Consider the following 15,070-nt stretch of genomic DNA (forward strand, 5'->3'; position numbering starts at 1 on the left):
TTGTTGTTGCAAAAGTTAAGAGGTTAAGATTTGTCAGTTTTGAAAGCCAAGCTGACTCACCGCAGGGCAAGCAACTCGTGGCCTGTCTTGTCATCATGGCTCTCTGCACGGTCGCCTATGGAAATAGAAAAGGAGAGGGGAAACGTTGAAAAAATTACAATTTGGACATAAAAGAACCACAATAATGAGAAACTACACATTTGTGTGCGATGGAAGATATGGGAGGATGTTCCTTACGTCCACTGATCTTGGCGACCACTCTTTGTGCAAGGGCAGAGTTCTGTGCCAACAGCTCTCTAAAGCTCTGACCCATGTAGTAATCAATATCATTGGCCCTCAGCAGCTCCTCGAAGGCCTGTGAGTTGTGGAGAATTTGAGCAGGTATAAGAATATCAATGAAAATCTTAACGCTACTCTGTTTCATGTTATTTCCACATGTGAGGAATGTGTAGAAATATAATCAAATGTAGATTAATGATTTATTTAGTGAGTGCAGGAGAGTTTGCAGTACCTTGGTTGTATCACCCAGGTGCTGGAAAAGGATATGGCAGACTCCTTGACCCTCTCTCATCCTCTGCCTCAGGTGGGACAGCTCACGAGCTTGTGCCTGGATCAGAGAGTTATACTTCCTGGGAAGGGACACAAGGAACCACTGTATTAGAAGGACTGTATGTCATATGACTACATGTGCATGAGTTAACTGATTCTAGATAAAAATAAAGGTGCCTTAAGGTACACAGGGACAGAAGAAGCACCATGGCCTCTCTGTCTCTGTCAACTCACCCTGGCCAGGTGGCACATTTCCCCTCTTCTGTTTGGCTTTTGTCCTCCAGTCTGGTGCTCTTCAGTTGGGCCTCCAGTGACGCAACTCGTGCCATCAGTTCTTGCAGTTCCCTGCTGGGCTTTGACGCCGAGCGAATCCCTTGGGTGTCAGACATCCAGCCTTCATCCTCTTCCACACCGCTGGGAGCTGGTGATGTCTCAAAGGCCCAGTTTACCTAGAAGGTGAGGATAAAATGGGGATTAGTATTAAACTAAAATTAACCTAAAACACAGTCAGTAATGTAGAGTATCCAGTTAATTTTACAGCACCTTGCGCGGGGTCCGCTCCAGGCTGGAGGCGTAGTCGCTGGTGGTAGATAGGGAGCGGACACGCAGCTGCAGCCCACGGATCACCTTGTGGCAGCGGTTCAGCTGTGAACGGAGATCCTGGACCAGATGGTGGAGAGAGGAAGACTCATCCCCCAATTCATAAGCACCTGTGTTACCGTCGCCAGCATACCAGCTACCCCCTGCACCCTCATAGTCCTGTTGATGGGACAGGGACGTGCACATTTCCAGGTCGTCAAACTCTGAAGGAGGGAGACAGGTGAAGAAACATATTGAGGGTGAGTGAGTGTATTTCACAGGAAAGGAAAAAAATCTATGCTGTTACAGTTTGTGAGAGAGTGCTGGTCGGTTTGTCACCTGGGCTGCTGGCGTCTTCTCTCTCAGCTTCGTTCTCACTGCGACCACAAGTCTCATAACCCAGGTCCTGGAGATCCACCTGCACCTGCTTACTGGCCTGCTGGACTGATGTTTCCGCTGCAGAGCCATGAAAAAGAAAGTACTTCAATCTTGTTTACTTATCAGTGTTAAAGGTTTTGAGTAATTTTTATTTTATTATATGAGTTTAATAAAAACATGTCTGAATGTCTTTATACATGTCTCTGAGAGTGACTCACTGAGCAGATCTCTGTAGTCCTTCAGTTGTTCAGCCTGAGCGTGGACCGTGGCCTCAGACACCATCAGCCTTTCCTGCAGCTCTCTGTTCTCCTGGTGGCTCAGAGCAAGATCGGAGCTCAGGCGGGCCGCCTGCTCATGGAGACCCTCCTCTATATCCTGCCAGAGCTCTCCCACCTCACTGCTGTCACCGGCAGGCTCCACCTCCTGCAACAGCAAAGTGTGACATGTAATTCACTGGAGGGAGATCACATGTAAGTCATTTTATCATTTCAACAGATGGAAACTTGTTGAGAACAATGATTTAATTGACGTATTATCACATATAACAGGATATTAACTGCAGGCACAACAGCGAGGATTCCTTTACTTATACAAACAGCCACGAGACTCAAAGACACTTGTACGTAGAGACTGTAAATGGAAACCAGGTGATGAGAAAAGGAGGGAAGAGCCTGGAGACAACACTGCTTCAGCAGAGTTTACTATAATCAGTTTTACAACCAGCAAAGACATTGTTTTATTGACAGACATAACAAAGAACATTTAGCTAAATCAATCTGCCGGCTGATAGATAAAGGTTACTCACTGCAACCAGGATTATTAACAATGTAAAACTTTTTCAAAACAATTCAGGGCATTAATTATTCAACACATTTGTTTTATTTCATCTTCTGCTGTAAATTATTTCAGCAGCAAGTATTTAATTGACCGTACTGTACAAATTGTACAAAAGGTGGCAAAATAACATAAAAAACATGAAAATTTCATGTATAGTCGTACACACTTATTTGATATTTTGTTTAAGATGATTTGAATGGGAAATAAGACAAATATTCAATGCCTCAGAATTAAAATGACTAATATATTTGCAGCAGCTTCATAAAATAGAGAACAGTCCCAAGCTGTGGTTGTAAGTCACTCAAAGCTTAATTCCTGTTTAAATGTATAATATGTTACCGTCTCAGGCTGGTGTGTGTGATGATGGGATATCAGAGAGCGTGGCCTCTTGCAGTGCCTCTTCCCTCGCTCGTCACTCTGACTAACACATGGATGACCTCGCTTCCCCACTGGAACTGGAGATGTTTCCTCCTCTTCCTCCTCCTCCTCTTCTTCTTCTTCCTCCTCTTCCTGATTCAGACTCCTGTACTTCCTCTCTGGGTTAGTCCTCAGTCCCACCAGTCCAGCTCCTTTTCTGCTTTCTTTCAGAGCCTGGTTCTCCTGCTTCAGCCTCTGCAGGGCACTCCTGGCAAAAGACAGCAAGAAAGAGAAATGGATGCATGATGAAGCTGTCAGGTTCAAACATTCAACAAGTGATGTCCTCGACTTAGACAAACAAAACCTTAAATTTCCAGAGGATCTCTGAGACAAATATGTACCTCATCTGAGCCATGGAGGTGTATCCATCCCTCTCCAGTTGTGAACTTATTCCTTTAAGCTGGTCTTCAAGTGTCTTCTTTGCTTCCTCAAGCTTCTTTACATCAGCTCTCTGTGACACCAGCAGTCCAGTCGCACCTACATCTTCACGAGCCTTAACACAAGTCAGGGGAAAAAAAAGTTATTGTGCTACGACTGAAGTCATTAAGGAAAGGGTTTTTTTGAAAGGTTGAGTAAGAGATACATAAATCTGTGGTTACGAACGGTCTGAATGTAAAGGGATTTAACAGTGAAATGTAAATAAAAGTATTTTACCTGAATGGAGGCCAAACTTCTGGCTGTCACTTTTTCATCATCCTCCTCTATGCTGTCTGTGAACTCGTCACTACTGCCGTCTTCGTCGCCTCCTTCCTCCTCCTCCTCCTCCTCCTCCTCTGTGCTGAGCTCTGGAAACACAACAACCATATAAGGACAATGTCAACTTGCTTCTATTCCCCTTTATTGTTTACTTCTTAATCATCCCGTTCTTCTTATTCTTTCTATTTTTCTAGCTCTCCCTCTCTTGTATCCACTCTCTATCCTACTCTTTCCAGACCTCTGAATCACACCTTTGAGAGTCATGGGACTAAAGGAAAAATGTTATGTCATACATTGCCTGCCAGCCAAAAAACACACTCAACAGTGAAGCAGTGCAACCCAGGAAAGAGTGTGTGTGTGTGTGTGTGTGTGTTCATGAGAAACTGAGCCTAAAAACTAGATTAATATCCACTCACATGAACGATCTTGTGGTGATTTTGTGCCAAAACTGGATATGTATGCAGCATGGCCTTTAAAGTACTGTACACACGCACAGGATGCAGAGGCTCAGTGGAATGGGACTGGCAAAGGAAAATTGTTTTATATAATAGGCACTACTGAGACACAACAGGCACATGCTTCAGTTTTAGATGTGTATCGTGTGTGTATGGGTGTGTATCTACAGTTACTCTGTGCATTTTTGGAGACCTATTATGGGATTACTCCATAATCTGGATTAAGTTCAAAGGCATTTAATTACTACAAATGCCTCCACCCTAAAACAAGTATCAGGGGTAAATATATGAAATGTCTTTGTGTTGCTAGTGAGAGGGCAGGAAGTTCTTACAGTGAACTGCTGGGTTATTATATATTGAACAATGTGCTCTGTAACATGAACTGACTGAATGTGGGGCCCTGTTTACACACTGGGGCACTACATATTGTCACCATATAAGAAGGGGCACTCCTTGAAACTAAGTGTTGTCGGGTGTATTTGTCGTTTAAACTAATGCAGATTTCATGCTTTTTCTTTCTTTTTTGAAAGATCAGGGATGTTGAGTAAAAGGGATCACACGAGCATCCCTTATTCAGGGTATTTGGTATGCTAGTGTTGTGAATATCTAACTGGGCAATACAGCAGAACAGCCATGCAAACGTGAAAACCATGCGACAACGTCATGCATGAGGGAGGACATGAAGAACATTTTGGATTGGAAATAGCTGGTACACATAGTTTCAAGTGTATATTTATACATGAAAAGTGAATTATCTATAATCTTTTGACATCTTCAGATATGTTAGACCATTTTCAACACATTTATAACATGTGTGTTTATATTTTAAAGCAGCATATCCGGACAAACTAGGAGGCAGCGGATCACACACAGGAATCTCTGCGAGAAGGTGAAAGGTATAAAGAAAAAGGGCCAAGTGGGGGCAGGGGGTGATTTCAGGTTTGGGACATTCTTAAGACAAATTCCCAATTAAACACAACAAGCAGACGTGCTTTTGACAAAAAGCCAGCACATTTTTATTTCTGTTGCATTAAAAATACAAAAAGAAGTGTTGACAAGGATTCCATCTATGAGGCTAGATGAGAGACCGGGGCACAAATTCCAAGAAAATGTACTCTAACATAAATATTTAATGGGCAAGTATTATTTCTGGCATTCACATCTCATGTGATTTATAGAGAGCACAGTGCAGACATTAAAATTACTCGATGTAAAGTCTAAATCTTACGTACAAGCAGATACACATATCACACTAAATTATCAAATGTTACTTCAAAGTCATCAGAGCGAACCCACCATCTTATATCCGGTGTTGCAGCTGACCTCATGTTTCATGCATATAAAATGTAACTATTGTAGAGCAGGTAAAACTGGATGAGAACAATCCAAGGTTAAAATGAACTGAAGGAAACTACTTGGGCCATCTTTTGGGATTTGTATCTTGAGCGCAGTTAAGTGCGCACATCCTTGTAGACAAACAGATGATATAAAAAACAAATGATGGATGGTGAGACGTTTTGCTGTAAGGCATGAGCTTGAGTTTCTCCACAAGACGTTAACTTCACAGTGACGGTAAGGCTGGAAGAGTGACAACGGTGAGAGACAGTACACAAAAATGGCAATACAGAACATTTGCACTGCAAAGCAATACGCAGGCTGTTTTCAGAAACAATACAAAAATCATATTCACACACAAAATATATTAACAAATAAGACGCTGGGTTGCACGTTGCCACTTCACACCGTTAAGGTTAATTTGAACTGGCTTATGCTTCTGTGAGTAGTGCTTGTGCTATCTGGATGAAGCTGCCTGAAGTCCGACAGTCAGATTTTTATTCACGTTTAGAGCAGAATTGTCCTGATCATATTCATTTTTTCCATATTTTTTCCCCCCTAAATCTGACCATCAGTGGCTACAAACAGCTCCATCTCACATAAAGAGTATCACTCCTCAGCAGTGTTATGGTCAGACAGAGCATCACAGAGTGTTAGTGGCAGTGCCCCCAGCAGCCCAGGAGGCTGGACCCTGCCCATCCCCACCTCCAAAGTCAGGCTGCCTTTTAGCTGCCCGTTCAAGCACCAGACCCATGTTACGGGTCCTGGACAGGACCTCTTCCAGCTGTCTGCGGAGTGCCTGGACCGAGTCTAGCTCAGTGTGGAGGGCCTGGATCTTCTCGGAGCTGAGGATAAGAAAAACGTTTTTAAAAAAACCCAAAAAACTGCAATCTTACTGTAATTACACAAAACTGTCATATAAACTGGGTGCTGCTTCCCCTACCTGTCACTCCTGGTGTGAATGTGGGTGAGATTTTGGTATAATCTCTTCTCTGCTCTCAGGGCATCGTTCAGCTTATTGTACTCTGACACGAGCTGCTCCAGCACACACTAGATCACAGTGGCAGGCAGGGTTGGGGAGGAATGCGAGACATAATAAATACATATTATTAAGTAGCACAAACAACCACAAACAAATACTGAGAATGAGGGGAAATCCTACTTGATGATCTGTGCTGTCCTTAGTGTTCTGCTGGTGAGCCATAGATAAACGCAGAGCAGAGAGCTCCTTCTGTAGGGCACAAAGATATGACTTGAGATTTATTTTTTTAACAAGGATTTTTTTTTCTTTATGCATCATTACAATGTCCACATGGATACCTGAGCCTCCCTCTCCTTCTTCAGTACCAGCTGCAACTCCTCCTGGAGAGCCTTCATCTCTGCCTCTCTCTCTTTAGAGAATGGTGACATCGCCTCGTCCTCGCCCTGCATCAGCTCCTGACGATAAAAAGCGTACCGTGAAAATCAGATGTAAAGGCGATGAAGCAAGGGAGAAAGCCAAGAAGAAACGATATATTGGGTACCTTGATAAAGGCTTCTTTCTCTTTGAGCAGGCTCCGCAGATGCTCCGTCTCTCCTCCCATCTCTCTCTCCCTGTCCTGTTTCAGCGCGCACAGCTCTTGCTCTCTTGATGACAGCTGTCTGCGTAGCTCCTGCAGCTGGCTGCTCCGCTCACTAATCACAAGGGAGAGCCTGTAGGAGTAGTCCTGAGATAGAGAGAGAAAAGAAGTTGAAACTTTTTTTGCACAGTCATATCAGCATTCCTTAAACATTACAATACCTGCAACATGGCCTACCTGCAGATACTGGTCTTTGGAGCTGAGAGTGTTCAGCATGTCCTGGACCTGTGCTTGGTGTTCATTAGACTGGCGGCTGCGGTCCGACAGCAGTTCCTGGAAGAGTTTTTCTTTCAGAGCCAGCCGAGCCTTCAACTCTTCTACAACCTCCGTGGGACCAGCCTGAACTCTGGCAACGAGGGCGGCTGTCAGATCCTGTACACGCACAGACAGACACACACACACACACACACACACACACACACACACACACACACACACACACACACACACACACACACACACACACACACACACACACACACACACACACACACACACACACACACACACACACACACACACACACACACACACACACACACACACACACACACACACACACACACACACACACACACACACACACACACACACACACAGTGAAGCCTGTCAGCTCACCTGTTGTATTTGTGAAAGTAAAAAACAAGTAGCACCGGTCTGTCCAAACACCAAACAATTGTCCTGACAATAAAGGCTATAAAGGCAATAAATGTGTGTGTTACCTGTGCCTCCTGGCTGTGTGTGTGTAGAGCTGCCTGTAGCTGGCTGATGATGGTGTCTTTCTCTCTCAGGGTGTTTCTCTCCTTCTCCTCGCTCTGCTGCTTCAGCCACTTGAGGTTCCTGTAGGCCTCTGCCGCCTGCTCTAGCTCCAGCTCTTTGCCACGCACCAAGGCGTCCAGACTCTGACGGTCACAATTACAGGTGTAACCACACAGAAAGGAAAATACAAAACCTTATATATGTCTAAAATGTTCACAAATCAGAGTTGTTCTAACTCGTTTGAACTTTAAACAGTTTAACTTTGGCAGCAAAGAAACAACGTTTTATCAAAAACTACAGTTTTTTTATGCCATTAGTACGAGCTGGCAGCTCTGATACATTTGTTCTGTCTGCGATGGGCGCACCGTGATGGTCTCTTCGTTGTTGGACAGGATGCAGCGGAGTCTCTCCAGGTCTCGTTCCTTCTCCCTGAGGGCCAGCTGCAGCCTCCTCACCTGGCCCTCGCGCTCCTCTACGCAGCGGAACTTGTCATCGATGGAGCACTGCAGATGGCGGAGGGGGAGAAAAATCACACTGCTGCTGCTAACCTGGCACCCTCACCTGTGATGTTCAACATGTTCTAAGAAGGTGTGCAGTATTCAAAGCTCCAGTTCCTCACAAACTAATTAAATCAAATGAGTCTGCAGTGTTATGTTGTAATGTTATAAAATTGCACACTATGTTGCATACTGGCAACTAAGCATCTCTTTCTCACTGCTGTACAGTTGTGCCGGACTTAAAGAAGACAATAGTAATGTTCTCTCTCCTGGCTCTCTTTAACAATTCCCAGAAATTTAATGCTGACCTATGGATTCAGGAGGAGCAACATGCATACTTAGGTCTTTGCTCCTGAGGTACACTGCACTTTGTACAGGAAAGACTGTCACATTAATCACACAGTATATGGTACAGTGATCCACATGGAACAGTAGTGGGGTTGTCTCATCATTACAACCAAGTTGCTATTATTCATGTCTGTTCTGTGTACAAGAATGTGTGAGCTTTACCTCCAGAGCTCTGTCTCTGTCTTTAATACGCTCTCTTAGTTTCTCCAGCAGGGCATCTCTTGGTTTGGAGCTTCCTGTTGACTCCAACATTTCTGAGTACTCCTATAGATATAAAGATTTTATTTTTTAGACAGGATAATAACTCTGTGCATCTGTGTAAATACATACTGTGTGAATTGATGGATTGGGATTGCTACCTCTAACTGCTGCTCCTTGTCCTGCAGAGAGTGTTTAAGCTGTGTGATGCTCCTGTCTTTTTCCTGCACCACGGTGTGTCTCTCTGCCTCGACCTCTCTCAGAGCTGCTTCTTTAGCCTGAAGCTCAGATCGAGTTTCCTGAAGGACACGGTGCAGGTCCTGCAGCACAGGAGTTCAGAAGAGGTCACACATGCTGCATCCTTCAACCTTCCAAGACTTCTTTCGCACTCACTTTCACAAACACACGAACCTGGTTGTGCTTCTCAGTGACCTCCCTGTGCTGCTGCACCTCCTGCAGATCAGAGTTGAGTCTGTCCTTGAACCTCGACAGGTCATCTCCCTGCCTCTGGCTCTGTCTCAGACTCCTCTGGCTGGCCTCCAGCTCCAGACCAAGGGAGAACAGGGAGCTTTGCACCCCCACTAGGTCGCCCTGCAGCTGTGCGAGCGTTAAGGACTCACTGATCCCCTCTGGAGCCTAAAAGAAAGACAGACCAGTCAGTATGTCATCAGCCTGGAGACAAGATTTCTTACCATGAATAAGGAAAGATCCTGGATCAGGGTTTACACCACTACATGTGCAGCAGTCTCACCTTGCATTGAGCAAGCTGGTTGCGGTGGACCATTTCTCTCAGCTTACACAATGTGGTGTTCTGTCCTTCCATCAGCTGGTACAGCTCCTGGGCCTAAAGCGGAATAAATCATGGGTGTGAGCATCTTCTTAAACACAGCCATCATCTCACACTAGTTGAAAAAAAAGACAAAAACTCACCTCACTGTCTTTGGTGCTGATGGAGTCTGTGAGACCCTGAATGGTTCTTTCCTGACTCTGAGCAGCCTGTCGGATTGAACGCAGCTCACACTCCATCTCATTCAGCTTCTCCTGCAGCTTCTACAGACAGAGACAGGCAACACTGTTAGGCTGACATCATTACTCAGATTTATCAAACATGAAAAAGCGGTGATGAGGTATTTTTATGCACCGTACCATATTGTTGGCCTCACTCTCGTGGATCTTGGCCTGCAGGGATTGGACCTGGAGCTGGGCCTTCTGTAGCTCGCTGACACACTGACCAGCCGCACACTCATACTGGTTCAGTTGACTCTGCTGCTCCTCAACGAGGCTCTAGAATGAAGAAGAACGATAAGGATAAAAGAGGTTTCAAATTTTAAACACCACTCACTGTACATGTTAATTTGCTTAGTCTTCTAACCAAATCTAGCGCTTTGTTTCAAATGCATTAAAAAATACAGAGGCTGTAGGCTGCATAACTTTCACAGTGGATTGTGTAATACGTGTACAACATTTACAAACTCTGCTCATTCATGTGTGCCATGATGGGGAGAGAGGCTGTGAAGGGGTGTGTGAGTGTCTGCATGCATGAGTTAGCACAAGTGAGCGTGCTCAAAGTGCTCTGTGCCACTATAATCTTTACATAACCTAATTTTCAACTTAGACTAATACTTTGATTCACCAAGATCAATTTGTGCTTTAACGTAGCAGAGATTAAATTAAACAAATCCACTGTGATTATTATTCTTTTTTATTCTAAAATATCATATAATTTAAACCGGGCTATTGTAGTAGCCAACCAGGGTTGAGATAATAGGATGGTCTGACTCTGCGTGGTTCACTTTGCCTCAAGGGTTCTGAGTAAAAATAGGCCAGTTAGTGGAGTCACTCTGTCTTAATGTCTGCCCACATCCAACCTACTTTAGCCAGCAGCCTCAGCTCCAAGATCACACAGAGACAAATACACACCCTCAAAAAACTATTGCTGAGGATTATTGTCTTGGGGAATTTCAGTATTGAACACACACACACAGAAGCATACGTGTCCTCACATACTTGGGAAGAAAATCCTGTGCTACAACACATTTTTTTGTAACTAGAAGAACCGGGAGACTCATTTGTCTGCAGGCCGTGTTCATGCCTCAGAGTATTTGGCAGCTGTGATAGGAGTCGCTGTAGACTCAAAATGCAAATACATATAAGGCTGTAGATGAAAAAATTACTGCGCTTTCTACATTATTGACATGACTAATGACGTCTTTGTGCGTGCACACACTCACTAACAAACACACTAGGTAATTAGGCCATGTCGAGTGTCACAGCTTACCCCTCACCTGACTGCTCATGTAATGTATTCCCAAACATAGACAACTAAGTGCTCACACACACAAACATACACAACCTCACTGTAGCTCACATCTGCCTGGGTAAAAGCTTGTTGGAAATACTGTGGGCAGGATTTACATCAGGTGACTGACAGTGGGATAATGAGGCTAACTAAGATTTTATTATACTCCTTTTGTGCACAGGCTGCACTATTTGTCTGTCAAACATCAAAGTCTGTTTGGTTGGTTCACTCAGTGCTGCAGATTTGCAGTGCATAGGCAAAATGCACTACCCCTCTGTGTGTCATCATCCTGCAGTGGTAAAATCCTTGCATTCATCACCATCAACTGTCCTTGTTGGGGGTTTCTACCTGGTGAGGACGTGGGGGAGGATACTCCTTGTACAAATCTTCCATCAAATCTTCTATGCAAGCCAGGTTCAGATCCTGATCAACTGGCCTGATCAGAGGGGTCTCCTGCTCCGTTGTAGGCATGTGGTTGTCTCTTTCTCCCTCTGGAGTTTCATAAGACATTCCCAGAACAGGATCAGGGAAGCCCAGCCTCAAACCTTCATTACTGGAGCTCTGTCGGTGCAGCACAGGCAGTTTGCTCCCCTTGGAGCTCAGGACTGGCCGGTAGACTGCATAGCTCTGCAGCAAACAGAGAGCCAGAGAGAGGCTGGATCCCGGTGAGGATTGGCCATGTGGGACCCCCATGTGCTCCTCAGAAAGGGAGTCAAATATCCGGTCATCTATTAGTTCCCTGGGGGAGCTCAGCAGCCCATCTGTTATGGCTCCAGGTTGAATGTATTCCTCTGACGTCTCTAAAGATGCTACAGAGGGGCTGGAGCTGGCTCGTCCAGCCAGCGTTCGATCACTGTCTGATGTCCTAGAGGGGTCTTGAGAACCAGGAACCAGCGTTAAAGAGGACGGGGGTTCTTCTGAATCCTCCAGATTATTTATTTCTCCTACTCCTTCTCCACCACCTCCTACACCTCCAGTCACACTCCCTCCAACAACACTGGCTGAATATCTGGATGACGGCCCACAGGAAATGCTACGCGCAAGCTTCCTGGGCACCTTACAAACAGCTTCATAGTCAGAGTCCGCCACCCGCCAGTAGGAACATCCTCGACATCTCCTGGGAGTGCTGGGACCACAACGATGTGGGCCTGCAACTGTAACCTCTGACCCTGGACCAGCAGGACACTGAGAGTGGTGGAGCTGGTGTTGACAGTCCAGACCATCGTCGGCCCAGGACTCATACAGAGAGTAGACCAGATCATCTTGGAGCAGGGCACAGTACTTTGCATGAGTGAGACCTGAAATGTCCACCATCCCTTCTTCCGGTTCTTCATTTCCTCCGGGTAATGTTATAACACCCTCTTCTGAATTTGTTTTCCGGTAGAGCCCACCAATGCACTGCCTTAGCCGGTGTTTCTCCTGCAGGAGCCGCTGCAGCCTCTCGATGGACAGGGCCTCCACACGGGCGATCACCGTGTCGAAGCGGTACATGCGGTCCAGCATGAAGGTGCACTTGGAGCAGGCGAACTCGCCTCTTCCATCCCGGGTCAGTTCTCGTCCGAGAGCGTGAGACAGCAGCACCTGCAGGTTGAGCTTGTGGGTGGGGTGGAAGATCCATCGCCGTTGGTTACCACAGAGCTCCCGTCCACAGATGCGACACGAGTCCTTCATCTTGAGATCAAGCATTCCACAGGTTTATAACTATCCCTTATTTCCTCTAACATGAAGACACCTGAGTCCTTATGATGAAGCTGATCCCGCGTAAACACAAACGAGCATAATGTTACAAGCTGCATCAGAGTAAACACAAGCTTTGGAGCACAATTAAAGCCTTTTTCATCTGAAACAGTGTAGAGCTTTTCGTGAAATCAGTCCTTGCAATGGCTTAAATAGATGAAATGAGGTAGACAAGGAGACGCAATGCGTGTAGAGATTTCTTGCAGGTGAGGTTCTTGGTAGGACCATGAGGTAAAAACAAGGTTAATATTGTGAATTTAATCAAAAAATATCCATCAGCCCAGGATCACCACCCATTGCTGGAGGTGCAGGTGCATGGGGAATATGGCGCAATACTCCCCACAGACGCACAACGAAGTCATGGGAACGTCTCATCAATCAGATGATGCAGTATTTATCTGGATACCGTTGTTTCGCATTTCTCCTCACACGCGCCTTTGCACCATCGGCCGGCTGTCACGGACTCAAAGAGGCAGACCTCGCGCCGTCAGGTTAATAATGATCGGGGATCGGTCATAATAATCCGGACCCGGACACATAGCAGTCAACACGCGTCCCGGGACAGTCCTCTGAGTCTTTCCCCCGGTGTCTGCGTCCTAAGAGGGGACTCCTCATTCATTACAGAGCGTTTACCGACAGAGGTAGCTCACCGGGATCGGTGCTTCGTGCAGTCAGATCCTCCGGGCTGATAATAACGATAGGGCTGCCTGAACCAAACCTGCAGCGGCGGAGCGTACCATTCAGAGCACACAGGGGGGTTGGAGAAGCACGGTGCAGTCATACAGATAGCTCAGGGTTAAATACCCGCTATGGTTCCGATTCAAAACAGACATTTCTCTGTTACAACACATAATAACATGCAAACCCAGCGAAGTTTATCTTCATTTTGTTGTTTATTGGAAAAAAGCGGAGTGATGTTCCCCTGGGAGTCTGTTACCTCCTCTTGCCCGGTTTACTTAGCTCTGCTCGCCTGACTGAACAGGTGAAATGCCCTGTAGCATGGTTACATTAGTGACGCTCTGTAAAATTAAAGAGCAGAGAGACATACTCTATTCTCTTCTATTTTTATCAAATTCATTTTTTTCTCTATTAAAACAAAACGGTTACAATTTAAGTCTATGTATCTCAGATGGTAAATATTAGTATATGTATCAGAAGATATTATTTGAGCCTACAACATAATAATTATGCAAGGTTAATAGGCCTACTATATGCACTGTACAAAAAGACTCTAACCTATATGATATATAATATTTGAATGTTTTTCAGATCCTATTATATCCTAAAAGCAAATATTTATTTCTTCAATAATATAATGTGCTGTAGAGCCACCTTGCTTTCTCTGTACTGCATATATACATCAAAACGTTTTCTATTTAAATTACAATAAGTATAAAACATTGTTTAATTTTGTATTTCTGCAATAATTAGGTAACCTTTATGATCATACTATCTGTAACTGGCAACCGGTCTTGGCCAGGGGTCCCTAGAAAAAGAGATTTCAATCTCAAGAGACTTCCTGGTAAAATGGAGGTTAAATAAATAAAATTAAAAAATGCTGGGAATGTGTATCTAATTTATTTAGACCATTTATTCTAAACCACAGAATATAACAATGAAATTAATACTTTCTATTGTTTTTTTATGCATGTATTCAGGGTCATCAGGCAAGAAGCTCTGCAGAGTCAAGACAAATCATGTTTTCAGTGAGCAATAAAGCACCAAGATGGCTGCTGTGTGCTGAGGTAAAGCTTACCTGAGGTTACATATGAAGATACACTTTGAATAGAGGTCATTGTCATCCTAGCAGCATAACAGAGTCAGTGCTTCACAGATGATCATTTTAATAATCAGGTTTTGGTCTCAGCTGCAGAACTGCTGACACTATTGCTGCCTGGTCTCTATTAAGTAATAGTGGAACTAGGTTTTTGCTTGTTTGGGCGTTTGTCATTATATTAGGCCTGACTAGGGAATGAAAGTGGTGGTTTTGCTCCTTTTTATATCGACCTCATCCGACCAACGTCACTTGTGTGACGTTGCATGCCATTGCCTAAAGATGAGTATTATTTGTTTTCCTTGTTGCCGTGGTGCAGATTTCTCAACAATTATTTCACTGTGATGGTCAAACAACCGGGCCTTTCTCAACCATTTGACTGTAGCATCTTTGCAGCGACCACAAGTTTTGTTTACCCGAGGGCGTGAGAACAGATGGTTATGCTGTCACGCTGTGTGCAAATTTCCTGTCGACCGTCAATATACTTACACACTCAAAGCAGTTCTGTTCAGATCACCCTGTGCTCAATAATGTGTGAGTCACAGTCCTGAGACCTTGTAACTGCTTCAAGATTCTTGATTGCTGATTGTTTG

The 15,070-nt window shown here is 44.7% G+C and overlaps 2 protein-coding genes across 4 annotated transcripts in view; both read right to left on the minus strand.

Moving 5' to 3' along the window:
• Positions 1-15,070, minus strand: part of LOC310957519 (myomegalin) — a 37,804-nt gene that overhangs the window by 11,196 nt on the left and 11,538 nt on the right. For all 3 annotated transcript variants that reach the window (XM_083928117.1, XM_083928116.1, XM_083928118.1), the window contains exons 7-30: positions 9,814-9,951; positions 9,598-9,717; positions 9,419-9,511; positions 9,079-9,303; positions 8,829-8,987; positions 8,632-8,733; positions 7,990-8,127; positions 7,588-7,767; positions 7,043-7,237; positions 6,770-6,952; positions 6,567-6,683; positions 6,409-6,477; positions 6,190-6,296; positions 5,952-6,091; positions 3,415-3,545; positions 3,102-3,253; positions 2,683-2,968; positions 1,725-1,929; positions 1,468-1,584; positions 1,093-1,352; positions 784-998; positions 512-629; positions 238-355; positions 61-115 (exon numbers count right to left, since the gene is read on the minus strand). In XM_083928117.1, the coding sequence (XP_083784243.1) occupies positions 61-115; positions 238-355; positions 512-629; positions 784-998; positions 1,093-1,352; positions 1,468-1,584; positions 1,725-1,929; positions 2,683-2,968; positions 3,102-3,253; positions 3,415-3,545; positions 5,952-6,091; positions 6,190-6,296; positions 6,409-6,477; positions 6,567-6,683; positions 6,770-6,952; positions 7,043-7,237; positions 7,588-7,767; positions 7,990-8,127; positions 8,632-8,733; positions 8,829-8,987; positions 9,079-9,303; positions 9,419-9,511; positions 9,598-9,717; positions 9,814-9,951 (3,623 nt within the window). The remainder of the gene's footprint in view (positions 1-60; positions 116-237; positions 356-511; positions 630-783; positions 999-1,092; positions 1,353-1,467; positions 1,585-1,724; positions 1,930-2,682; positions 2,969-3,101; positions 3,254-3,414; positions 3,546-5,951; positions 6,092-6,189; positions 6,297-6,408; positions 6,478-6,566; positions 6,684-6,769; positions 6,953-7,042; positions 7,238-7,587; positions 7,768-7,989; positions 8,128-8,631; positions 8,734-8,828; positions 8,988-9,078; positions 9,304-9,418; positions 9,512-9,597; positions 9,718-9,813; positions 9,952-15,070) is intronic.
• Positions 11,288-12,652, minus strand: LOC310957805 (uncharacterized protein; the record flags this gene model as incomplete). Its single annotated transcript, XM_083928538.1, has 1 exon — positions 11,288-12,652. One exon carries the CDS (start codon positions 12,650-12,652, stop codon positions 11,288-11,290), a length of 1,365 nt encoding a protein of 454 aa, XP_083784664.1.

Source organism: Echiichthys vipera (genome assembly GCF_963691815.1).
Source record: "Echiichthys vipera genome assembly, chromosome: 15".
Taxonomy (NCBI): Eukaryota; Metazoa; Chordata; class Actinopteri; order Perciformes; family Trachinidae; genus Echiichthys; species Echiichthys vipera.